Raw genomic sequence first — 27,171 nt, forward strand, 5'->3', positions numbered from 1 at the left:
CATCTTGCTTCCACATGTTATCAGCTGGGTTTCCCTATGAGACTATATTCAGCTGGTGGCTGGCAGGGTAGTGTAAGATAGGCGTTTTGTTTGTTTGTTTGTTTTTATTCTTTTGACATTTTAAGTCATTTTACTTTTACTAAATTATTCCAGCAAGGTAATCTTATCCACATGTCTGGTGTTAGATGCTGCTGGCTATGGGCTGGGGTACTTCAGTTTTTCGCCACAGGGTCTCATTCTCTACTTCTCTACTCATTCTCAAGCTGTCTGTATCAGAAAGCTTGAAGTGGTTACTTACATGGTGACTGGAATCAAAGGGGCAAAGGTGGCAGCCATCTAAGACTTTTGTAAAGCTTTGGGCTCCTGAACTTGTACATCGCTATGCACATTCTCTTGGCCAAAGCAAATCACAAAGCTAATGTAGGTTCATGGGGGGGGGGTGGGGGCGGTGGAGAAGGGGACATGTTATGATGGGAGGAGCAGTGACATCCTGCTACAAAGAAACAGAGGCAGGATTCCTTGGTGGTCATTACTAAGATCTGTTGCAATGAAAACGTAACTCTATATCTTCTTTTATTTTTATTTTAAAATGTTTATTTTTGACAGAGAGAGCCAGTGCGAGTGGGGGAGGGGCAGAGAGAGAGAGGGAGACACAGAATCTGAAGCAGGCTCCAGGCTCTGAGCGGTCAGCACAGAGCCCCACACAGGGCTCAAACTCATGAACCCTGAGATCATGACCTGAGCCGAAGTCGGCCGCTTAACCCACTGAGCCACCCAGGCATCCTTAAAATGTAACTCTTTAAATAATAGTAAATTTTACTCCTGATCCCGATTTTTTCAATTCGGTTTCAATTCTTTCAATACAATTGAAAACAATTTGTTTAAATTTTTTGTCATTAAATAAAGTTGGTCTCCTAATATGTAATTAATTTCTAATTTAATTGAATTCTTTTTATATTTAATTCATCAGTTTTAGTACTTTAAATTGAAAGTAACACACCAAAACTTTAAATGATTAAAAAAAAATTTTTAAGTTTATTTTCGGAGAGAGAGAAAGTGCAAGTGGGGTAGGGCAGAGACAGAGGGACAGAGAGAATCTCAAGCAGGTTCCATGCTGTCAATGTGGACTGAGATCATGATCTGAGCCGAAATTAAGAATCGGACGCTTAACTGACAGAGCTACCCATGCACTCCTAAATTATTTTTGTTTGAGATAGCTGATTCATACATTTTTCTGAGTAAACCTAGGAAAAAATTTCTTAACCTAAGTTTCTGTGGCCTGGTTTCCAGTTTGTGGGCCATACAATTTAATGCATAGTGATGTAGAATCTGACACTATTCTAATGTGATTGTGTATGTCAAAGTGCTATGAAGTTTTAAAGTGCAGTGTATAAAATATACCAAAAGTATTTGATGTTTTTTTGTTTTAAGTGTTTATTTATTTTGAGAGAGTCGAGGCGGGCGAAGGGGGAGAGGGAGAGAGAGAATATCATAAATAGGGTCCATGCTCCGCACAGAGCCCAATGTGGGGCTTGGTCTCATGACTGTAGGAACCTGACCTGAGCTGAAATCCAGAGTCGGATGCTTAACCGACTGAGCTACTGAGGAACCCCTTTGGTGTTTTTAGGTAGAAAAAAATATAGGTTGCCTGATATAAATGTATCAAATAATTATAGACTTCAGTTGTTTATATATTATTTTAGGTTGGTCAAGAATAAGGGAGCTGAAATCACTTAAAATAATTTTTACCAGTGTTACTATACATCTTAATGTATAATAATACTATTTTACTAGTATTGTTTATCAAATAATACGAATACAATCAAAGGAAGTAATGTTTTATTATTTGTCAAGTATTCATTAACATTTTGAGTTACTAAACAGAATTATGAAAGAATCTAATCTTTATATACATGGTTTATGATTTAAATTTAAATTGGATTTTATTTCTGTGCGTTTCTAGAAATATAAAGAAAAGGACAAACACAAACAAAAACACAAGAAGCAACCAGAGCCATCACCTGCGTTGGTTCCTTCTTTGACTGTTACCACAGAAAAAGTAAGTTTTAAGTGCCATATTTTGTTTTATATAATAACTAGTTATGTGCTGGCTTTTACCTTTAAGAAGTAAGATCATTCTCAGTGTCCTGGTTCCCTTTAACTTTTCTTACCTCTTTAACCCTACGTTAAACACTTTAGGATTCCCATTTCTTAGTCTTTTATTTTACATTCTGTTTATACTCAGTTCTGAAAAATAGTAAGTAAGGCTAACAACTTGGGGGGCATCATTGAGATTAAGAATTTGGGCTATAGAGTGGGCTTTGTTCACCTGTGATTTTGAATTCTGGCTTCACCACTGAGTGTTAATTAACCTCTTTGTAACTTTGTTTGATCATCTGTAAAATGGGTGAAATAATTATTGGAATTGAATAAGATAATATATGTAAAACAATTACAACAGTATCTGGTTCATAGGAAGTATTATAGTAAATGTTATGTGCCTAATGTGAAAACAAGTGTGGACAGGGAAAGGTGCTGGGACATAATGAGCAAGGAGCGGGGAGAACCGCAGAAGGTGATACTGGCCAAGGGGCCAATCACGTAGGGCTGTGCAAACCAGTGCAAGGACTTGGTTTTTGAGTTTGACTCAAAAGCCAGCCATTTGTGCATACCATCTGACTTAGGTTTTATTAGGATCTCTGGCTGCTTTGTTCTGGGTGGACTAGAGAGTCAAGGATGGAAGCTGGGAAGCCCTTAGGAGATTATTATAATAATGCAGAGAGAGATGGTGGTAATAGTGGAGGTGGTGAGAGGTTATGAGAATTTGAATTTATTTAAATGTAGAACCCACGTAGCTTTCTCAGAAAGAAGATGAGACATGTGAGAGAAAGAGAGGATCCAAGGAAGAGTCAAAGGGTGTTGGACCAGATAACTAGAAAAATGCAATTGCTGTTAACAAAGATGGGAAAGACTGTGGGTGGGGTGTGGTAGGTTGAGGACAAGATGAGGAATTCAGTTTTGGATATGGTATTAGTGCTCTCTTGCTTCCAGAACAAATGTAGCAATTTAAAACAATATAAAAGTGTTATCTCCCTGTTCTGGAGGCTGGAAGACTGGTGGGCTCAGCTGGTTCCTCTGGATCTCTCAAAGCTGGCCTGGGTTCTTATCTGGGAGCAAGAGCTTCTTTCTAAGCTCATTCAAGTTGTTGATTTACAAAAAAAAATTTTTTTTTTTAAATTTTTTTTTTTAACGTTTATTTATTTTTGAGACAGAGAGAGACACAGCATGAACGGGGGAGGGGCAGAGAGAGAGGGAAACACAGAATCGGAAACAGGCTCCAGGCTCTGAGCCATCAGCCCAGAGCCCGACGCGGGGCTCGAACTCGCAAACCGCGAGATCGTGACCTGAGCTGAAGTCGGACGCTTAACCAGACTGAGCCACCCAGGCGCCCCCCCAAAAAAATTTTTTTAATGTTTATTTTTTCTTGAGAGAGAGACAGAGTATGAGTGAGGGAGGAGCAGAGAGAGAGGGAGACACAGAATCTGAAGCAGGCTCCAGGCTCTGAGCGTTCAGCACAGAGTACGACACGGGGCTCGAACTCACGAACTGCGAGATCATGACCTGAGCTGAAGTCGGACGCTTACCGACTGAGCCACCTAGGCACCCCCAAGTTGTTAATTTATGTCCATTTTATTTCTGGTTCTCAGCTGCGGTCTGCCCTTAGCTTCTAGAGGCTCTCTATAGCCCTTACATGTGTGTCCATCCATCTCAGAGCCAGCACTAGCCTATTGAGTCCTTCCCATACTTGGGATCTCTCTGACGACTTCTCTGCTGCACCTTTTCTGCTTCTGCCCACAGAAAGTTCTCTTCTTTTAAGGGTTCATGAGATTAGAATGGGTCTGCCTGAAAAATCCAGAATAATTTTATTTTAAAGTCTGTAGCCTTACTTAAATTAGCAAAGACCCTTTTGCCATGTAACATAACTTATCACATGTTTTAGGGATTAGGATGTGGACATCTTGGCTGGGCTGTTTTGCCTACTTTAGGGTTGAAATATTTATTAGACACCCAGGTAGAAATGTTAATTAACCAGTGGCATGCATAGTGTAGATTTGGAAAATAGGTCCAGACTATGGGTATAATTTTGGCAACTGTGTGCATAAAGAGTTTACGTAAAGCCATGAGAGTGGGTGCCAGTGGAGGAGTGAGTGCAGGTGGTGAGGACAAGAAAGAGGCTTTAGGGACACCCTACGGCTGCCAGTATTGAAAGGTCTTGGAGCAGAGGTGAAACTAGCAAATAAGACTGAGAAGAGGGCCAGAGTTTGGAAGAACACCAAGAAGATGTGAATATGCTGGAAGTGAAGTTAAAGAAAAGGAAAAAAAAAAAAAGTTAACTGTGTCATAATAATATAAGGACTAGCTATCATATTTAGTTACATGGTAATCTGAAAGTTCTAGTTTGAACTTTCTAGAATGTTAAAAATGGAAACATACAATATTTTACACTTTGTCTTCTTTCACTCGGCATACTTTGAAATTCATCCATGTTGTGTGTATCAGTACGTTCTTTTTATTGCTACTTTCTTTTTTATTTTTTTTTATTTTTTTTAACGTTTATTTATTTTTGAGACAGAGAGAGACAGAGCATGAATGGGGAGGGTCAGAGACAGGGAGACACAGAATCCGAAACAGGCTCCAGGCTCTGAGCTGTCAGCACAGAGCCCGACGCGGGGCTTGAACTCACAAACTGCGAGATCATGACCTGAGCCGAAGTCGGCTGCTTAACCGACTGAGCCACCCAGGCACCCCAATTGCTGAGTACTTTCTATTGTCTGGACATACCATAATGATTATCCATTCAGTAATTGATGGACATTCAGATTGTTTTCCAATTTTTGGCTATTAACAAAGCTACTAGGAATATAATACAAATCTTTATATGGACAGATTTTTCTTGCATAAATACCAAGGAATGGAATAGCTGGGTCACCTGGTAGGTGTAGCCTTAAGTTTTAAAGACACTATCAAACTATTTTCCAAAATAGTTGTACCATTCAATGATTCTGCCAGCAGTGTATCAGGGGTCTGTTCCTCTACATTCTCTGCACTACTTGGTATGGTTTAATTTTGGCATTTCTAGTGGGTGTGGGGTACTTTCTCAGTGAAGTTTCAGTTTGCATTTCTTTAATGATTAAATTATGTTGAATGTCTTTCCATGTGTGTATTTGCCATTTCTTTATTTTCTTTGGTGAAGGTCTGCTCAGATCTGTTCATCACCTGTCTTTTTTTATTGACTTGGTTTGTTTTCTGAATTTTGTGAGACAACATGTGTTCTAGATGCAAGTCCCTTATCGGGTACATTATTTGCAGGTATTTTTCCCACTCAGTGGCTTAAGCAGACATTCTTCTTCTTTTTTTTGTTTTTTAATGTTTATTCATTTTTAATAGAGACAGAACAGGAGCAGGGGGAGGGGCAGAGAGAGAGGGAGACACAGAATCCAAAGCAGGCTCCAGGCTCCAGCCCCAAGCTGTCAGCACAGAGCCCGACGTGGGGCTCGAACTTGTGAACTGCAAGATCATGACCTGAGCTGAAGTCAGATGGTAACTGACTAAGCCACTCAAGCGCTCCTTAAGCAGACATCTTAATTAAATGGTTAGTATATACATTTTTTAAATATGTTTTCTTCTAGAAGTTTTATATTTTCATCTTTCACATTTACCCTTTTGAGTTAATTTTTGCTTATGTGACTTATACATCAGAGTCCACTTATTCGAATTATAGATACCCGGTTTTTCTGGATCACTTGTGAGACAGACTGTTCTTTCTCCACTGAATTGCCTTTACCCACATTTGTTGAATCCCACTTGACCATATATATATTGGTCTCTTTTTGGAATCTGTTCTCTGTTGATCTGTTTGTCTGCTTTTACATTTTTTAAAACTAGTATTTATTCGTTCATTCATTCATTCATTCATTCATTATTTATGTATGTATGTGTGTGTGTGTGTGTGTGTGTGTGTGTGAGTGCATGAGTGTGAGAGAGGAACGGAGAGGGAGGGAGGGAGGGAGGGAGGGAGAGAGAGAGAGAGAGAGAGAGAGAGAGAGAGAGAGAGAGAGAGAGAAAGGGAATCTTAAGCAGACTCCATGCTCAACGCACAGCCCAACGTGGGGTTTGATTCCCACAATGCTGGGATCATGACATGAGCAGAAATCAATTCTTGGATGCTCAACTGACTGAGCCACCTAGGTGCCCCTGTCTTTTACATTTAATACCACACTATCTTGATTACTGTAGCTTATAATAACCAGTTAGGTCAGGTAGGATCCATTTTCCAACTTTGTTCTTCTCTTTCAAAGTCATTTTGACTATTCTAGGTTCAGTTTTTACGTGAGTTTGAGAATCAGATTGTCAAGTTGTTGTAATAAAACTGCCTGTATTTTGATTCAAACTGCATTGAATCTACAAATCATTTTGAGGGAGAATTAATGTCTTTAACAATATTGAGTCTTCTGATTCACGAACACAGTATATCTCTTTAATGTATTTTAATCTCAGTAACAAGTATACAGGTTTTATAAATCTTTTTTCAGCTCTGTTCCTAAATGTTTGATGTTTTTTGGTGCTGTTGTAATCTTTTTTAAGGTGTAAATTTCTGATTGTTTCTTACTAGTGTATAGAAATACATTTTTGTAGTTTTGTATGTTTATGTGGTGTCCTGCAAACTTGCTGAAAATTCTTATTTCCAGTAGCTTATTGATTCCGTGGGATTTTCTTCATAGATGATCAGGCCAACTACAAATAAGACAGTTGTACTTCATCCTTTCTGGTCTGGATGCCCCGTATTTCTTATTATATTGTTAACTACAAGTGGTGAGAGTGAGCATCTTTGCTTTATTCTTGAAATTAGGGGGAAAGTAATCTTCTAACATTGTATATGATGTTGAAGTTTACTTCTGTTCCTAATTTGTGGAGTTTTTAATTGGCCATGGATATTAGATTTTGTCAAATAATTTTTCTATATATTTTAATAGATACATTAATATGATGGATGTATTTTCTTTTTTTAATCTGTTAATATGATGAAGTACATTCATTGGTTGATTTTTTTTCCTGCTGTTAAGCCAGATAAATGCCACTTTGTCTTGATATATTACCAGTTGTGTACATTACTGAATTCAGATTTTTGAAATGTGAAGACATTTTTGCATCTGCATTCGTGAGAGATACTGGCCTATAGTTTTTTTTTGTAGAATGTCTTTGGATTTGGTTAAAAAATAATGCTAGACTCAGAATGAGTTGCCAAATGTTCACTCTTGTTCAGTTTTCTGGAAGAGTTTGTCTAAATTTGGTATTATTTCTTAGTGTTTTATAGAGTTTCCTCTTTTTTTTTTTTTTTTTAAGTTTATTTATTTTGAGAGGGGGGAGGTGGGGAGAGGGAGAGAGAGAATTCCAAGCTGTCAGTGTGGAGCCTGATGCAGGGCTCAAACTCACGAACCGTGAGTACATGATGAACCATGAGATCATGACGTGAACCATGAGATCATGACGTGAACCAAGATCAAGTCGGACGCTTAACTGACTGAGTCCCCTGGCTGCCCCTGGTAGAATTCTAAAGCCATCTGGGCATAGAGTTTTTCTTGGGAAGTTTTTTTAAAACTATAATTCCATTTCTTTAATAGATAGAGAACTATTTAGGCTGTTCTTCTTGAGGTACTTTTGGCAGTTTGTATCTTTTTTTCTAGTCCAGGCTGGATAGAGGTTTACGAAGTTTATTGATCTTAAATTATTAGCTTTTGGAATCTGATTTTTTTTTTTTCTAATGATCTTAAGGTTTTGTATTTTAGTTTTTAGTAGTTTTAGGTTTTTATTTCTGTTCTGATTTTATTTTTTCCTTCCTACTGCTTGGTTTGGCTTTACTTCATTCTTTTTTTTCTAATTTTTTAAGGTATAAGATGATTTAATTTATTTGAGGCCTTTTTTTGATATAGCAGTTCAAAAAAATAAACTTAAAAAATTTTTTTTTGACATTTATTTATTTTCAAGAGACAGAGACAGAGTGTGAATGGGGGAGGGGCAGAGAGAGGGAGGAGGACAGAATCTGAAGCAGGCTCCGGGCTCCTGTCAGTGCAGAGCCCAACGCGAGGCTCAAACCCACTAACCGTGAGATCATGACCTGAACTGAAGTCAGATGCTTACCCGACTGAGCCACCCAGGCACCCCCCCCCCCAAAATAATAAACTTAAATTAATTTTTTAGATTTTTTAAATTAAATTTTTAGTAAGAATGGAATCATACTTTCTAGTGTAGAATCTACAAATAATACCTGTTTTGCACTGACATTTTTATAAAGGAACTTTGGAAGTTTCCATGCATAAAAATTAAGGAATAGATAAATGGGTAGATTTAAATGCTGTGTGGGTGGGGAAATTTTGCCTTGCAATCTAGTGGCAGACAAATAGCTCTTTTCTTTTTTTTAATGCAGCTTATTTGAATTTAAATCAAAACAAAAGCGGTTCATCCATTTTTTTTCTCATCCCCCAGTGCCTCCCTTGCCTCTGACAATACCCACATTTATTTTTTAGAGCAGTTTAGAATCGCAGCAAAATTGAGTGGAAATTACAGAGATTTCCAATGTACCCTCTGTCCCATATTCATCTTCCCCCACTATCAGAGTGATACATTTATTATAATATGTGAATCTACACTGAAACACCATTATTGCCCAAAGTCCATAGTTGATATTGGGGTTCACTCTTGGTGTTGTATGTTTGGTTCTGTGAGTAACTATTTGAGGACACGTATCCATCACTATAGTATCCTACAAAACTTTTACTCCCCTGAAACTTCTCAGTGTTCTGCCAATTTATTTCTCCTTCCTTTCAAACCCCAGCAACCACTAGTCTTTTTAGTGGTTGCCGTAGTTTAACTTTTCCAAAATGTCGTATAAAATTGGAATCACACAGTGTGTAGCTTATTCATATTGACTTCTTTCATGTGGTTTTATGCTTTAACGTTTCCTCCATGTCTTTTTCTTAATATTTTTAAGATGTTATTTTTTTTTTAGAGTGGTTGCAGGTCCAGAGCAAAATTGAGAGGAAGGTACTAGGATATCCCGTATATCCCTTTTTTCCCTATTCCCACACATTTATAGCCTCCCCTGTTATCAACATCCTTCAAAAAAGTGGTAAATTTGTTACTGCTGGTGAACCTACATTGACTCTTAATTATCACCCAAAGTTCATAGTTGATGTTAGGATTCACTCTTGGTGTTGTGTGTTCTATGGATTGGACAAATGTATGGTGACATACTTATCCACTATGATAGGATCATGCAGCATAGTTTCACTGCCCTAAAAAGTCCTGTTCTCCAGCTATTCATCCCTCCCACCCTCTCTAGCCCTGGCAACCACTGATCTTTTCACTGTGTCCATAATTTTGACTTTTTCAAAATGTCCTAAGTTGGAATCATAGTATGTAGCCTTTTTGGACTGGCTTTTTTCACTTAGTAATATGAATGTAAGATTCTTCTATATCTTTTTGAGGCTTGATAACTGATTTCTTTCTAGGACTGAATAATAAGCCATTGACTGGATATACCAGTTTGTTTATCCAAAAGGACATCTTGGTTGCTTCCAGGTTTTGGCAATTATGAGTAAAGCTGCTTTAACATCTGTGTGCAGGTTTTTGTGTCGATGTAATTTTTCACTTCTTCTGGGTAAATACCAAGGAATGCAATTGTGGGATAATACCATGTAGGAGTATGTTGGATTTTGTAGGAAACAGCCGAACTGTTTTCTAAAGTGGCTGAATCATTTGGCATTTCCACCAACAATGAGTTGAGAGTTCCTTTTCCTCTACGTTCTCTCCAGCGTCTGGTACTGTTGGTGTTTCGGATATTGGCCATCCTAATAGGTGTAGAGTGGCATGTCATTGTTTAAATTTTCATTTCTCTGCTGCCACAGGATGTGGAGTTTCTTTTCTTGTGCTTACTTGCTATCTGTATCGTCTTTGGTGAGGTTTCAGAATTTCTGGTCCTTTTAAAAATCAGTTCATTTGCTATTGTTTTATGAAGGATTCTTTATATATTTTAGATAAGTCTTCTTATCAGGTATGTCCCTTTTTTTATAAGTGTATTTATTTGTTTTGAGAGAGAGTGCATGCACGTGCACAAGTGTGAGAGGGGTAGAGAGAGAGGAGAGAGAGAATCCCAAGCAGATTCTGTGCTGTCAGCACAGGGCCTGACACCAGGCTTAATGCCACAAACTATGAGATCACAGCCTGAGCTGAAACCAAGAGTCAGACGCTTAACTGACTGAGCCTCCCAGGCACCCCCTTTTTTTCTTAATTTGAATACAGTTGACACACTATGTTAGATTAGTTTCAGCTGTACAACATAGTGATTCAACAACTCTATATATCATGTTATGCTCACCACAAGTGTAGTTACCATCTATCACCGTATAATAGTCACGAAAATGCCATCGACTGTATGCCCTATGCTGTATCTTTTCACTCCTATAACTTATTCTTTCCATACTTGGAAGCGTGTGTTTCCCACTCTCCTTTATGCATTTTGCTCATCCCCCCATACCCTTCTTCTCTTGCAACCATCATTTTGTTCCTTGTATTCATTAGGTCTGATTCTGCTTTTTGCTTGTTGATTCATTTGTTTTTTAGATTCTACACGTAAGGAAATCATATGGTATTTGTATTTGTCTGACTTATTTCACTTAGTGTAATACCCTAGGTTAATTCCTGTTGCAAATGGCAAGATCTCATCCTTTTATATGGCTGCATAATACTCTGTTGTGTATTCCATCCCATTCCATATATATATATAATCACATCTTCTTTATTCAGCCATCAGTGGACGCTTGATAGCTTCTGTACTTTGGCTATTGTAAATAAAGCTGCTGTAAGAATAGAATGTGCATGTGTCTTTTCAGATTAGTGTGTTTGTTTTCTTTGGGTAGCAAATACCCAGTAGTGGAATTACTGGATCATATGGTATTTCTATTTTTATATTTTTTTGAGGAATAGAAAACTTTATTGCATGTAAATAAAAGGGTTATTTAGTTATCTTCTGAATTCTCTTTTTAGTTTGTCAAGGAACTTCCATACTGTCTTCCACTGTGGCTGTAACAATTTACATTCTTAACAACAGTGCACGAAGATCCCTTTTCCTCCACATCTTTGTCAACACTTGTTTATCGTCTTTTTGATTTTAGCCATTCTGATGGGTGTGAGGTGATACTGTTTTTGATTTGCATATTTCTCATGATTAGTGATATTTGGCATCTTTTCATGTGTGTGTCTGCCATCTGTATGTCTTCTTTTAAAAATGTTTATTCAGGTCCTCTTGTCCATTTTGCAGTTACTTTTATTTTGTGTTCAGTTGTATAAATTCTTAACATATTTTGGATGTTAACCCTTTGTCAGATATATCATTGACAGATACCTACTCTTTTTTTTTTTTAATGTTTATTTATTTTTGTGAGAGAGTGTGAGCAGGGGAGGGGCAGAGAGAGAGGGGGACAGAGGATCCGAAGCAGGCTCTGCACCGATAGCAGTGAGCCTGATGCAGGGATGGAACTCAGGAACCATGAGATGATGACCCTAGCTGAAGTCAGAAGCTCAACCGACTGAGCCACCCCTCTGATCCAGCAGATACCTACTCTTCCGCAGTGGGTTGCCTTTTTGTTTTGTTGATGATTTCCTTTGCTGTGCAAAACTTTTATTTTGATGTAGCCCTGACAGTTTATTTTTTCTTTTATTTTCCTTGCCTGGGGAGACATATTTAGAAAAGTGTTTCTATGGCCAGTGTTAAAGATGTTTTTCGTCTAGGTTTTCGTCCTGGTTTCAGGTCTCACATTTAGGCTTATTTTTAGGTATGGTGTAAGAAAGTGGTCCAGTTTCATCCTTTTGCATGTCACTGTCCAGTTTCAGCACCATTTATTGAAGCGACTTTCTTTTCCCCATTGTATGTATATTCTTGACTTCCTTTGTCATGGAGTTAATTAACCACATAAACACAAGTGTGGGTTTATTTCTGTGTCCTCTGTTTTGTTGATTTATGTGCCTGTTTTTGTTCAGCATTGTAGTGTTTTGATTATGACAGCTTTGGTAGTGTATCTTGAGATCTGGAATTGTGAAACTTCCAGCTTTGTTCTTCTTTTTCAAGATTGCTTGGGCTATTTGGGGTATTTGTGTTTCAATATGGATGTTGGTATTATTTGTTCTAGTTTTGTGGAAAATGTCAAGTATGTCTTCTTTAAGTATTTTCTCAGCCTGTGGCTGATGTTTTCATTTTCTGGATGATGTCTTTGGTAGAGCAAAAGTTTATTTTATTTCATTACTAGTTTTTAAAATGTTTATTTAGGGGCGCCTGGGTGGCGCAGTCGGTTAAGCGTCCGACTTCAGCCAGGTCACGATCTCGCGGTCCGTGAGTTCGAGCCCCGCGTCGGGCTCTGGGCTGATGGCTCGGAGCCTGGAGCCTGTTTCCGATTCTGTGTCTCCCTCTCTGCCTGCCCCTCCCCCGTTCATGCTCTGTCTCTCTCTGTCCCAAAAATAAATAAACGTTGAAAAAATAAAATAAAATAAAATAAAATAAAATAAAATGTTTATTTAATTTTGAAGGAGAGAGAGAAAGAGCATGGCTGGGGGAGGGGCAGAGAGAGAGGGAGACACAGAATCTGAAGCAGGCTTCAGGCTCCGAGTTGTCAGCACCGAGCCCAATGTGGGACTCTAACTCACAAACCTCAGGACCATGACCTGAGCCGAAGTCGGACACTCAACCGACTGAGTCACTCAGGAGCCCCAAGCAAAAGTTTTTAATTTTAATGAAGTTCGGCTTACCATTTCTTTCTTTCATGGATTGTGCTTTTGGTGTTATATCTGAAAAGTCATTGCCAAACCCAAGGTTATCCTATTTTCTCCTATGTTATCTTTTAGGAGTTTTGTAGTTCTGTGTTTTACATTTAGATCTATGATCAATTTCGAGTTAATTTTTGTGAAGGGTGTAAATGAATTTTATGTCTAGATTCATTTTTTGCATGGGGATAACCAGTTCTAGCCCTAGTTGTTGAAAAGCTTGTGTTTGTTCCATTGTAGTGCTTTTGCACCTTTATCAAAGGTTAGTTGACTGTAGTTTTGTGGGTCTGTTTCTGAAGTTTTTTTTTAATCAGTTCCATTGATCTGTTTGTCTATTCTTTCAACAGCACTACACTATCTTAATTACTGGAGGGGTTTGTTTGTTTTTTTTTTAGTTGCTGTAGCTTTTAAGCAAGTCTGAAATTGAGTAATGTCACTACTCCAGCTTTATTCTTGTCCTTCACTTTTGTGTTGGCTATTCTGTATCTTTTTACCTTTTCGTATGTGCCTTAGCATCAATTTGTCTACGAAGTTGGGATATCTCTTCATTTATTTAGTTCTTTGATTTTGTTTATACAAGTTTTGTTGCTTTTCTCATGTAGACCTTATACATATTGTTAGATTAAAACTTTAAGTATTTAATTTTTGGAGGTGCTTTTGTACATGGTATTGTGTTTTTAATTCAAAATTCCACTTGTTCCTTATGAGTATATATGAAAGCAGTTTTCTCTCTTTCATTTAACCTTGGTTTTGCAGTCTTTACATAATTGTTTATTAGTTCCAGGAATTTTTTGGTCAGTAATTTTGGATTTTCTACATGGACAACCATGTTCTCTATGAAAAACCACACTTTCATTTCTTCCTTCTCAATCAGTTTATATTTTATTTCCTTTTCTTGTCTTTTTACATAAACTAGGACTTCCAGTATGATGTTGTAATGGAGTGGTTCCTGATATTAGTGGGAAACCTAGTTTCTCACCATTAAGCATGATGTTAGCTGTAAGGTAACCAACTTTACCAAGTTGAGGAAGTTCCCCTTTTATTCCTAGTTTTCTGAGAGTTTTTAAACTTCACCCATTGTGAATGGGTATTGTACTTTGTCACATGCTTTTTCTGCAACTATTTATTTTTATTTATTTTTTAAATGTTTATTTATTTTGAGAGAGAGACATAGAGACAGAGAGCAAGCAGGGGAGGGGCAGAGAGAGAGGGAGACACAGAATCCGAAACAGAGCTCAATGCAGGGCTCGAACTCACGGACTGTGAGATCGTAACCTGAGCCAAAGTTGGACGCTTAACTGACTGAGCCCTCCATGCGCCCCTTTTTCTACAACTGTTGATATGATGTATGATTTTTTTTTTTATCTTGTTGATGTGATGGATTACATTAATTTGTTTGAAGATTATTTATTTTGAGAGAGAAGGAGAACGTGCATGATCAGGGGAAGGGGAGACAGAATCCCAAGCAGGCTCCCTGTTGTCAGTGCAGAGCCTGACGCTGGGCTCAATCCCACGAACCGTGAGATCCTGTCTCGGGGCTCCATCTCATGACCATGAGATCATGACCTGAGCTGAAATCAAGAGTCAGGTGCTTAACCAACTAAGCAACCCAGGTACCCCTCCATTCATTGATATTTAATCAATGAGTGTCTTCATATTTAAAGTGTTTCTTGTAGATAGCCTATAAATGAGTCTTTTTTTTTTAAGTTTTTTTTACAATGTTTTTATTTATTTTTGAGAGACAGAGAGAGAGTAAGAGAGAGAGAGAGAGAGAGAGAGAGAGAGAGCGAGCGAGCGAGCACGAGTGGCCAGAGAAAGAGGGAGATGCAGAATCCAAAGCAGGCTCCAGGCTCTGAGCTGTCAGCACAGAGCCCGACATGGGGCTCAAACCTGTGATCTGTGAGATCATGACCTGAGCCAAAATCAGACGCTCAACCAACTGAGCCACCCAGTTGCCCCATAAATGAGTCTTGTTTTTGATCAGTTCTTTTAATTGGTATATTTAAACTATTTATGTTTAAGGTAATTATTGATACAGTTAGGTTAGTATTTCCCAGATTTGTAACTGTTTTCTATTTGTTGCTCTAGATCTTTGGTACTGTTTTTGTCTTCCAAATGTTTTCTATTTATGAGGGTTTTTGTTTTTCTTTCAGTTTAAAAAATTGTTTTTAGTGTTAATTTTGATAGAGAAACAGAGTGTGAGTGGGCAAGGGGCAAAGAGAGAGGGAGACACAGAATCCAGAGCAGGCTCCAGGCTCTGAGCTGGTCAGTACCTCGTTAATGGCAGAATGCCCTCCCCCCCACTTTTAAAAAATGTTTTAATGTTATATTTTATATTTGAGAGAGAGAGAGAGAGAGAAGAGGAGCAGAGAGAGAGGGAGACAGAATCTGAAGCAGGCTCCAGGCTCAGAGCTGTCAGCACAGAGTCTGATGAGGGGCTCGAACTCAAGAACCGTGAGATCATGACCTGAGCCAAAGTCAGATGCTTAACCGACTGAGCCACCCAGGTGTCCCAGAATGGCCTTTCTTCTTGCCAGGCTTCTTTGAGGGAGCCATTCTGCCGGGCCCTGGTTGGAAAGGGAAGAGCGGATATACTGTGGGAGAGGGAAAGCAGCAGAGCAAGTACAACTTCCCGGTTATCTGTCAGCGCGCGGAAGGGGAGAGGTGACCCTCCTCCTAAGGATTTTAATTGAGTTTTTTTTAAATGGTTCCATTTTCTTTCATTTCTTAATATATCAATTATACTTTTTTCATAGTTGCTCTATTGTTTGCAGTATATATAAATATAGAGCTAATCCAAGTTCACTTTCAAATTATTCTACACCACTTCGCAGTTGGTACCTGTACCTTATAATGACAAAATATTCCTAAATTCCTCCCTCCCATCTTTTCTGTCAATGCTGTCATTCATTTCAGTTATACAGAAGCACATGTAAGCGTATATGTGCTTAAGACTATACAAACATATTGTTGCTATCATTGCTTTGAACACTGTTAGATCAAGTAAGTATAAGAAAAAGCAGAGTGTTAATTTTACCTTCGTTGATTCATTCTCTGATGCTCTTCTTTATATAAATCCAAATGTATGAGCTGTATCATTTCCTTCTCTCTGAAGAATTTCTTTTTACATTTCCTGCAAGGTAGACCTATGGCAACAACTTCCCTCAATTTCTGTTTGTTTGAGAAAGTCTTTGTTTTCACTTTTGAAGGATGATTTTGCAGTGTACAGAATGCTAGGTCTTTTCCCCCTGTCAACACATTATTCCATATCATTCTCTTCTTGGTTGTATTATTTCTGAGAAGTCAGATGTAATTCTTATCTTTGCTACTTCATGGATAAGGCTTTTTCCCCTTCCAACTTCTTTCAGTACGTGTGTGTGTGTGTGTGTGTGTGTGTGTGTGTGTGTGTGTGTGTGTGTATTATCTCTGATTTCTTGCGGTTTGTGATATACATACCTAGGTGTATTTTTTTGACACGTGTCTTACTTGGTAGTCTCAGAGCTTCCTGGATTTGTGGTATGGTTTCTGACACTAATTTGGGAAATTTGTAGTCTTTTTTGATTCAAATATTGCATCTCTGTTCTCCTGTCCCCTCCCGTAAGTTCCCCTCCTCTCCCCTCCCCCCCTCTTCTCTTCCCATCTCTTCTGTCCTCTTAAGTTTTTTTACATGCTGGACCAGAATCCCAGAAGTGTTAATATAGGCATTTAATACTACAGAATTTGTTCTAAGCACTACTTATGAATTTTGATATGTTGATTTTCGTTTTTATTGAGTTGAACAATACCTTGTGGTTTCCTTTTGATTTCTCATTGATCCATGGGTTATTTACAAGTAGATTATTTACTTTTGAAACATTTGGAAACTTTTCACATTTTTTATACTGATTTCTAATATCTTTGTGTTATATAATTTCTTTTAAGTTTTTTAAGATTAAAACAAATGACACACAATATGGATTATTGTGTGTAATGTCCTGTGTGCTTTTAAAAAGAGTGTGTATTTACTCTGCTCCTCGTATATGGAGTTTTTCTATAAATGTGAGGTCAAGTTGATTTATACTGTTTAAGGTCTCCATATGCTTACTTATATTTTCTGTGTACTTGTTCAATTACTGAGAAGAGGCTTTGGATCTCTCTTACTGTAGTTATGGATTTTATTATTTTTCCCATTTTCTTTTTCTGTCAGTTTTAATTTATTTTGAAGGTCTCTTATTAGGTGCAAAAGCGTTTAGGATTTTTTATCCTCTTGATAAATAGGTCTCTTTATCCTGGTAATATTCCTTGTTCTGAAATTTATTTTGTTTGTACTAATGTTGTGAATTCAGCCTTCTTTTAATTAGTGTTAAATTGATACTTCTTTCCCACACTTGCACTTTTGATATCTTTGTGTCTTTATATTTACATTTAAAAAAAAGTTTATTTACTTTGAGAGAGAGAGCAAGCAGAGGAGGGACAGAGAGACGGAGAGAGAGCATCCCAAGCAGGCTCTGCACTGTCGGTGCAGAACCCGTCGCGGGGCACAATCTCAGGAACTGTGGAATCGTGGACTGAGCCGTAATCAAGGGTCTGACACTCCCCTAACTGAGCCACCCTTAAAGTGGTTTTCTTATAGGCAGCATATAGTCTTGAGTTCCTTTTTTCAGTGTTCTAATCTCTGCCTTTCACTGGAGTGTTTACTTAATTAGCATACGATCATTGATATTCTTGTATTTAAAGCTATCATTTGCTAATCCTTATTATTGGCCTGTTTCATCTTTTTTTTCTGTCTTTGTCATTGAATATTTTTTATGATTCCATTTTGGCTGCTTAGTAATGATTCTTTGTTATTTTATTTATTGATCGCTTTGGGGTTTATGTCATACATGTTTTAATTTATCAAAATCTGCCTTCAAATGATATTATGCCATTTCACATATTGTGTAAACATATACAATTCAGGGTTGCCTGGGTGGCTCAGTCAGTTGAGTGTTTGACTCTTAATTTGGGCTCCCAGGCATGGGATTGAGCCCTGGGTCTGGCTCTGCATTGAGTGTAGAGTCTACATAAGATTTTCTCTCTCCTTCTGCCCCTCTCCCCTGCTTATGCGTGTACATGTGTTTTTTCTCTCTCTCAAGAAAAAAAAAAAAAACCAAAAGAATATACAGTTTAGAATTTACATACTTGTAATTCTACCTTTTTTGGTTCTGTGCTATTTTTGTCATATTTAAAATTTTTATATATATTATTAAACCTCACAATTGTTACTAATTTTACTCTAAGCCTTCAGTTATAAAGAGATTAAATATTTAAAAAGTCTTTTTTTCCCCCCAAACTTTATTTATTTATCTTGAGATAGCACAAGCATGGGAGGGGCAGAGAGAGGGAGAGAGAGAGCATCCCTGAAATCAAGAGTCAGTCGTTTAACTGACTGAGCTCCCCAGGCACCCCGAAGAAGTCTTTTATATTTACCCATGTAATTACTGTTTCTAGTGTTCCTAATTACTTTGTGTAGATCCACATTTCTTTTGTTGTTTTCTTTCTGCCTAAAAGACAGCCTTTAGCATTTATTGTAGTCTTGCTTTGCTGATTAGTTCTTTTAGCTTTGTTTGTTTGTTTGTTTGTTTGTTTAAAATCTGGAAGGCAATTAAAGTTGACCTTTGAAGAGTGTAGTGGTTAGGACCCCCGCATAGTAGAAAATCTGCATATAATTTTTGACTTCCCTAAAACGTAACTTCTAAAAGTCTGCTGTTGACCTAGAAGTTTTACTGATAACATAAACTGTCAATTAACACATATTTTGTATATGTATTATATACTGTGTTCTCACAATAATATAAGGTGGAGAAAAGAAAATGTTTTTAAGAAAGTGATATGGAAAAGCAAATACATTCACAGTGGTGTTTTGTATTTATTGAAAAAATTGTATAAATGAAGTCATACAGTTGAAACTGGTGTTGTTTAAGGGTCAGCTATATATTTTGCCTTTGCTTTTGAAAAAATATTTTAGCTTGGTATAGAATTCTAGGTTAAAAGTTTTTTTTTTTTTTTTTTTAAGCTCATTTATGTTGAGAAAGAGAAAGAAAGTTTGCACAAGTGGGGGAAGAGCAGAGAGACAGGGAGAGAGAGAATCCCAAGCAGGCTCCCTGCTGTCAGTGCAGAGCCTGATGCTGGGCTGCAGCTCACAAACTGTAAGATCATGACCTGAGCTGAAAATCAAGAGGCAGATGCTTAACCAACTGAGCCACGCAGGTGGCCCTGTTTCTTTGGTCTTTGAAGATTTTTTATTTACTCTTGTTTTCTAACTTGCATTATTTCCATGAGAAATCTGTTTTCATTCTTTGTTTCTTAGCAGATAAAGCATTTTTTTTTCTTTTTTAAAACTCCCTGGCTGTTCTTACCATTTTCTCGTTATTGTTGGTTTTTAACGATAAGTAGTTTGACTGTGATGTGGATTTGTGGATTTTTCTTCATGTTTCTTGTGCTTGGAGTTAGTTGATCAATGGTAGATTTTATAGTTTTCATCAAATTTTATAATTTTTTTCCTGCTTCTTCACATTTTTTCCCTCCTACTTTCCTTTGGGTACTCCAGTGACATAGGCTGCTTAACCTTGTCCCACAGCTCACTGATTCATCCCTGTACCACCAAACTCCCTTTTAACGCCTTCATTTCCTTCTGTGCTTCATTTTTGATAGTTCCTGTGCTTTGTTCTTAGACTTGTGTGTGTGAAAAATTTGTGGCTTTTATCAGACACTTGAATACTACATAATTAAAAAAATATTTTAACCAGCATAATTACATTGGATCATGTTGGTAGAAGACATACAACTGTTGGTTGTTTCTTTTCCCTCTGCCTCTTTCTCCCAAATGTGGATTACAGGCAACCAAAGTTTTGAAAATATCTGGTTTTTTGGTTAGCCTGTTACAGAATCATTGTTGACTTGTGAGTCTAATTTAAAATTTTTTGAAGTTGGGTGTATTTTTGGCTCCAGTGAATACTGTTTAGTAGGTATACCAATTGCATCTTATCTGAGGACTAACAATTGTAGCTAGCCATAAAACAAAAAATCACACATGTTCTAAATATTTAAAAGATTCATTAAGTTGCCTGTAAATCACAACATAAACCGAAGTATGTATGCATTTCCTTAGAGACTCTCTCAATAAGACCAAATATGCAGTTTTATCTCCAGTGGAAAAAGGGGAAAAAAAGACCGTATTTTATTCAGACAAGTTCCAAATGAAGTAGTTTGTATTTTATGGGTTAATTTACATGGAAGATGTGTATTTTTAAGCACTAGAATTGCTCTCAGAGCAGTGAGATGCTCATGCAACGAGAGTTATTTAGGTTGAGAAACTAAGGAAAGAGTAGATTTGTGGCATCAGATTACTCCTTGTGTCTCAGCTCCTCCCCACTGCCCTCTTTTACTTCTTTTCCACTTCTTGATTTTGATTAGATTGTGTATTTGTAATGGAATTTTAAACTGTGTATTATGGAACAGATACAGCTTTTTTTTTTAATTAAAAAAAATTTTTTTTAAATGTTTGTTTTTGAGAGAGAGAGAGAGCACAAGCAGGAGAGGGGCAGAGAGGGAGAGGAAGACACAGAATCCAAAGCAGGCTCCAGGCCTTGAGCTGTCTGCAAAGAACCTGACACGGGGCTCAAACTCGAGAACCGTGAGATCATGACCTGAGCTGAAGTTGGATGCTTAACCAGCTGAGCCACCCAGGTGCCCCTGGAACAGATACTCTTGAGTTAACTTAGAAAGGTGGAGTTAAGGTGGAGATTTCTTTTTGAGTAAAATCATACAGATTTTTCCCTCTTGTTGTTATGTGTAATTTTTAAAAAGAGCTGTTAGAATCTTTAGCTAAAGTTTTATATTTTTCTTGTTAGAACATCTGATATTGCGGGGGGCACCTGGGTGGCTCAGTTGGTTGAGCATCCAACTTTGGCTCAGGTCATGATCTCACAGTTCCTGGATTTGAGCCCCACGTTGGGCTTTGCACTGTGACAGCGTGGAGCCTACTTGGATTCTCTGTCTCACTCTGTCCCTACCCTGCTCACATGCACTCTCTCTCAAAAATATATAATAACTAAAAATTTTCTTAAGTCTTTGATAATTTTTAAAACTTAGAAATAACTTTTTAAAAAAGAAAATGTTTTGGGAGCGCCTTCAGTCGGTTAGGCATTTGACTTCAGCTCAGGTCATGATCTCGTGCTCTGTGAGTTCAAGCCCTGGGTCGGGCTCTGTGCTGGCTGCTCAGAGCCTGGAGCCTGCTTCAGATTCTGTGTCTCTCCCTCTCTCTGCCCCTCCTATGCTCATGCTCATGCTCATGCTCATGCTCTGTCTCTGTCTGTCTCTCAATAATAAAAAAAAAACGTTTAAAAAGAAATGTTACGATTTTGTTTAGTATGACTTTTGTCAGTGAAATTTGCTTAATTTGTATTCATTGCTTTCTTTGTAATACCTTTTCTTCCATGTGGCATATTTTCATTGGGTTTATGGACATATTTATACTTCAAGGGTAAGCAAGGATATTCTATTAAATGAGTGGGAAAATTGACCAACGCTAGTTTAGGTTGGTATGTGGAAATAGTATATTTTTGTGTTTGGTTCTCCACCCAGTTTTTTCTTCTTTGCTTATTTGGTACGTGGTCAAAGTACATGAATGAAGAACATCACTGTGTTCTCTTTAGATGACTTTTAAACTTCATTAGGCTTGTATGTGAATGGGATGGAGAACCTCAACTCGTTATTAGAAAAAAGTATTTGAAAAGTAAAGTAGGTGGTTCCCAAAGTGACCCTGCCCAGCATGGAAACATTCATGTTTCTAAAGTAATCCATGAAGTTTGTTTTTGTAAGTTTATTTATTTATTTTGAGAGAGAGTATGCAAGCAGGAGAGGGGCGGGTCGGGGGGATGGGTAGAGAGAGAATCCCAAACAGGCTCCGCACTGGCAGCACGGAGCCAGATGCGGGGTTTGAACTCATTGACCAGGAGATTGTGATCTGAGCTGCAGTCACATGCTTGACCAACTGAGCCACCTAGCCCTCCCCCCCACCTTTTAAAGTTTATTTATTTATTTTGAGAGTGTGCAAGCAGGAGAAGGGTGGAGAGAGAAAGCATCCCAAGCAGGCTCCTCGCTGCCAGCACAGAGCCTGACGCGGGGCTCAGACTCATGGACCGTGAGATCTTGACCTGAGCCGAAGTTGGACATAAAGCAATCCATGAAGTTTAATAAGCCTAAACATGATTGACTTTCTCCTAAAACTTACTCTGGGACCTTTCTTTCTCATTTGCGGAGTCTCTGTTATTAGAATAGTGATTGGTTTGTTTTTATGAGATAACGTCTCTTGTACTTGATGAAAATCTGTTTGACAGTGTGATGATGTGGAATGAGGACAGTATCAAGAGGCAAGTAGCAGACAAGTAGTAGTGAAGAATGTTTGATTTGCAGAGCATTTGAAGTCTTCTTTCTTTCTGCATTTTGAACGTTGATTTTGCTACAAATGCCGACTATTTTGACACCTGATTTTAGCATCCCTTTCTTGTTTTTCACATTTATCTGATGGTTTGTATTGAGTGGTTTGTATTACCGCAGAGATTTTATTTTTTTTAATTAATTAATTTATTTATTTCATGTCTGTTTATTTTTGAGAGAGAGAGAGCACAAGCGAGCAAGCATGCAGAGGAGAGGCAGAGAGAGAGGGAGACACAGAATCTGAAGCAGGCTCCACGCTCTGGGCTGTCAGCACAGAGCCCGATGCAGGGGCTCTAACACACAAACTGTGAGATCATGACCTGAGCCAAAGTCAGATGCTTAACTGACCCAGGTGCCCCTGCATCAGCAATTTTAGATAGATGATTCAGAAAAATATTTATTCATTTATTTATTCAGCAGAAATTTAGGGCTGTTTGTCTTTCAGGCATTTAGTGAACGTAAACAGGGACAACAAAAATCCTGACCCATTGGACTTACAAACCTTATACTTCTTTTTTTCTTTTTTAAATGTTTATTTATTTATTTTGTTAGAGCATGAGCAGGGGAGGAGCAGGTGTGGGGAGAGAATCCCACGTAGGCTCTATGCTGTCAGTGTAGAGCCTGACGTGGGGCTTGATCCTATGAACTGTGAGCTCATGACTTGGCCTGAAATCAAGAGTTGGATGCTCAACAGACTTAGCCACCCAGGCACCCCAAACCTTTTAGTTTGAAGCATGTTGATTAATATACATCTGTTAGAACACATTCTCACCTTTCATAGTCATTTAATTTACTATTATTTGCATGTACCTTGTCTTAAAAATAATTGTTAAACTAATTGGAAATGATTGGAAACTAATTGTTTAGACAGGTCTTTATTTTGTATTTTTCCTAAACATATCTAGATCATGGGGGTGATTACAGATCCGTTTTAGGGTATATAATACTTTCTTCCAATTTTTTTTTTTTAATATTTATTTTCGGGGAGGCGGGGAGGAGGGACAGAGAGATGGAGAGAAAGAATCCCAAGTAGGCTCCATGCTCAGTGCAGAACCCCATGCCAGGCACATTCCTATGACCTTGAGATCATGACCTGAGCTAAAATTAAGAGTTGGACGCTTCACTGACTAAGCTACCCAGGCGCCCCAATACTTCTAATTTTTAAAAATCTTAACTGCAAAGTATAACCGTTCCTTCATCTTAATACTTGGAAGAAATGGTTTGTGTTTTAAAGGCTTTAATCTTTCTGTTTTGGAAGGTAGCCTTCACCTGAATTAAAGATTCTTGCTCTGACCTGTGCTGAAGCCTTATAATCTCATGGATCTACTCCTCTAATGAATTTGTAGCACTTTATTTCTTGCTCATTGTTGCCTTTGTGCTGAACGTTAAAGCTGATGGTAATTTCATGACTAGGAAGTAGTTTTTTCTTATTGAATTGTGTTGCTTGAGAAGCAAGTACCTTCAATACTAAAACTGTGTTGCTGAAGAACTATAACTAATATGTACTTTAACTTGTTGCAATTTATAAATATTTGCAATAGACTAAAATAATTGTTTTCATGTGATTTTCTTAGGTGGTCTCACTTACTTTATAACTGAAACTTTAATATGTTTATCTTAGAAGCTGAACAATTTATTATTATTAATATGCCTCCCCCTCCGCCCACCTATAGCTAAAATCTAATCCGTTCTTTTTTTCTTTCAACTTCCTTTCTCAATCAAAATGTTAGACTTATACAAGCACTAGCAGCAACTCTATATCTGGATCATTGAAGCGTTTGGAAGATACTGCAGCTCGATTTACAAATGCAAACTTCCAGGAAGTCTCTGCGCACACAACTAGTGGAAAAGATGTTTCAGAGGCTAGAGGGTCAGAGGGAAAAGGGAAGAAATCTTCAGCTCACAGCTCAGGTCAAAGGGGAAGAAAGCCTGGTGGCCGAAATCCAGGAACGACTGTGTCAGCAGCTAGTCCTTTCCAGCAAGGTATTAATTATGATGTTTTAGTTAACATAATTGTTCTTGCGATGATCAGTAGCAGTTAAGTTTTGTAAAATTATTTTTTCTTTATAACTAATGGATAATTGGAGATTATTTTACGAATAGTTGCTGTAGTGAGATTACTTAAGACTAGTCTTCCTTGTTAAAATGTTTCTGGGACGTTTTATGTTATGACATGTGCTTCCAAAGCTGAATTGTAAATTTTAATGTTTAAATAGATGTGGAATAAAGTTTAAGTTTGGGGAGAAAAAAGAATAAAAGCTGGAGTTTTCCTTTCTGCTCTATAGAACAGTCTTTGTTTTTAATAAATTGTTACCATTTATCTTTCCTAATTAAACACTAGAATAGTTAAAGCATATATTTTTAGTAGGTAAACAAATACTGGGTAATTTGTAGGGAATCTAAATAGTTCTCAGAAAATAATAGCTGTTGATTATTAATGCATTTATTACAAAGTTTGAAGGTTAAAGTAGAATTTTGCTAAGTTTGCATATTCTTTGAGTAAGGCTACTATTAACAAGATGCCCATTTAATTTTGAATTTTAGTTTAACAACATTATTTTTCAGTATGTCTCAAAGAAATGCATGGAATATATTTATACTGAAAAAATCTGTTCCTTAACTAAAATTCAAAATTAACTGGGCATGCTGTATTCTATACGATAACCCTATTTTATAGAGAACAGAATAACGCAGCTAAACTTTACAATCCATTAACCCTATGTTCTAGGTTTTTATCTTGTGTTAATCTTTAAGAAAATTTTTTTAATGTTTGTTTATTTTTGAGAGAGAGAGAAGGCGCGCACGCGCGCAAGCAGGGGAGGGGCAGAGAGAGAGTGAGACACAGAATCCGAAGCAGGCTCCAGGCTCTGCGCTGTCAGCACAGAGCCCAGCGCGGGGCTCGAACCCATGAGCGATGAGATCATGACCTGAGATGAAGTTGGATGCCTAAGTGACTGAGTGACCCAGGCGCCCCTATTTTGTGTTAATTTTTAACTTGAACATAAATATTTTGAGAAATATAAATGTTAAAAACTGTTGGAGATAAATGTATTAGTGAAGTGTGCAATATATATACCTCCTTCCCCCAGTTTTTTGCCCCCTAGGAATAAACGAGAGGGGACAAGTTGTCTTTTTCTTTACTTTCAGCTTTTGCTGTTAATAAAAATTTGAATATGTAGAGAGACGGCTAAGTGCTGATCTTTCATTAAAAAGTTTATATATTTTAAAGTAAATTATTTTGGGCTTCAGGATTTTCAAGTCCTAGATTTTTTTTTTTTTAATTTTTGCCTTATATTACAAAAAATTCAGACAAGTAGAAAAAGAAATAAAATGCCAAACCTGCTGTTTTAGTTTAATACATTTACTTTATATTTGTTGTTATTTTTATTCCACTGTGGGAAATAAGTAGTAAAACCTTAATTATTTTTAATGTAACTATTTACATTTTGAATGTGGTATTAGCGAATTCAGTTATCTCTTTTCTATAATTAAGACCTTATTTTCCACTGTTAAAAATTGCATTTTTTGGTTTTTAATCTTTGAAGTACTAATCCATTTAGAAAAGAAACACCTCATTTTCTTGAAGTTTATAATGTTGAAGAGTCTTTTCCTGCCTCTGTTGAGACATGGTAGAATGATGTTATGTTTTCGTATCTGAGGTAATATTCAATAAAAGTTTTAAAAGTTGAAATTTAAAGATAGGGTATTTAAGATGCTTGGTTTTATTTTTTTCATTGTGGGCAATATGTGAATTTTAGAAAATATATGTTAAAGTATTGCATATACTAAATGTTTGAAAGTATTTGCTACACTGTAGTGAGCTTTTAACACCAGCTGTAAAAACAAAAATGTGTGGAAAAAAGACAGATGGTGACAGATCAGAATGGATAATAAAGAATTTCTTTATAGTTGCTAATTAAGTGGCAAATTAGTTATCCTTAAATGATTGATGTAATGTAAATGGCTTCTTAATATGTATGTTTTTCTATACAGATATAACTTGAAAATGCTCACATAGGTACAAATAATTTTGTAAGTGAATAAAATGGATATTCTCTTCAAAGAGTTAAATTTTAGACCTATTAATGTTCTTCCTTTATAAGCCATTTCAGAAGAGCTTAAGATTTAAAATTCAAAACCTTGAAACTTTAGTTAAAAAGAAATTCTTGTGTGTGGGGGAAAATACTGTTGTAAATATTTAGGTGGATTTATGTGTGATTATATTTTAATGTGCTCTGCAATAAAATTTAACCCTTAGCTTGAAATTTCCCTTCCATTCTGATGCAACACTTTATTTTGAGCTTTTGTTTTTAAGACATTAATTAAAATATGATACAGTGTAAGTTTTATGAAACGTTATTAGATGTGTGGTCACAACTGAGTCTGGTGAGCCTAGAGACAGTTTGGTGAATTGGGATGGTGGACCAAACTATTGTTTCATCCCAGCCATATTGTTTTTCTGCCAAGTAACTAAGAACCTTTATTTTACAATGGCATAGTGGGCTACTAATGTTCTTTAAAGAGTGAGGAGAGAAAAAGCAGTTGTGAAAGGGATTCCTTAGGGTGCCTCTCTTATGATTTTACTTTCATAAAAGCAATCGCACAGTGTTAGTGGCTGATTTCTTTATGCAGCTGCAGAGGAAGTGGACTGGGAGAATGTAAGGTACATAGATTAGGGTTCCATGTGGTCATTATTATTTTATCAAATCCATGTTTTGGTGGGGTTGATTAACTGAATAGCAATACTCACTAACACTGTCTTGAAGTTAAAACTCGGAACTTAAAATCTAAGCAACGTCTTTTGGTTCTGGGTGTGTGTTGGGAACATTTAAATCTTCA

The 27,171-nt window shown here is 37.2% G+C and overlaps 1 protein-coding gene across 18 annotated transcripts in view; it reads left to right on the top strand.

The window, feature by feature from the left end:
* Positions 1-27,171, top strand: part of MLLT10 (MLLT10 histone lysine methyltransferase DOT1L cofactor) — a 237,965-nt gene that overhangs the window by 139,673 nt on the left and 71,121 nt on the right. For all 18 annotated transcript variants that reach the window (XM_045060978.1, XM_019834031.3, XM_045060975.1 and 15 more), the window contains 2 exons: positions 1,964-2,059; positions 24,063-24,315. In XM_045060978.1, coding sequence (XP_044916913.1) covers positions 1,964-2,059; positions 24,063-24,315 — 349 coding nt within the window. The remainder of the gene's footprint in view (positions 1-1,963; positions 2,060-24,062; positions 24,316-27,171) is intronic.

Source organism: Felis catus, chromosome B4, assembly GCF_018350175.1.
Source record: "Felis catus isolate Fca126 chromosome B4, F.catus_Fca126_mat1.0, whole genome shotgun sequence".
Taxonomy (NCBI): Eukaryota; Metazoa; Chordata; class Mammalia; order Carnivora; family Felidae; genus Felis; species Felis catus.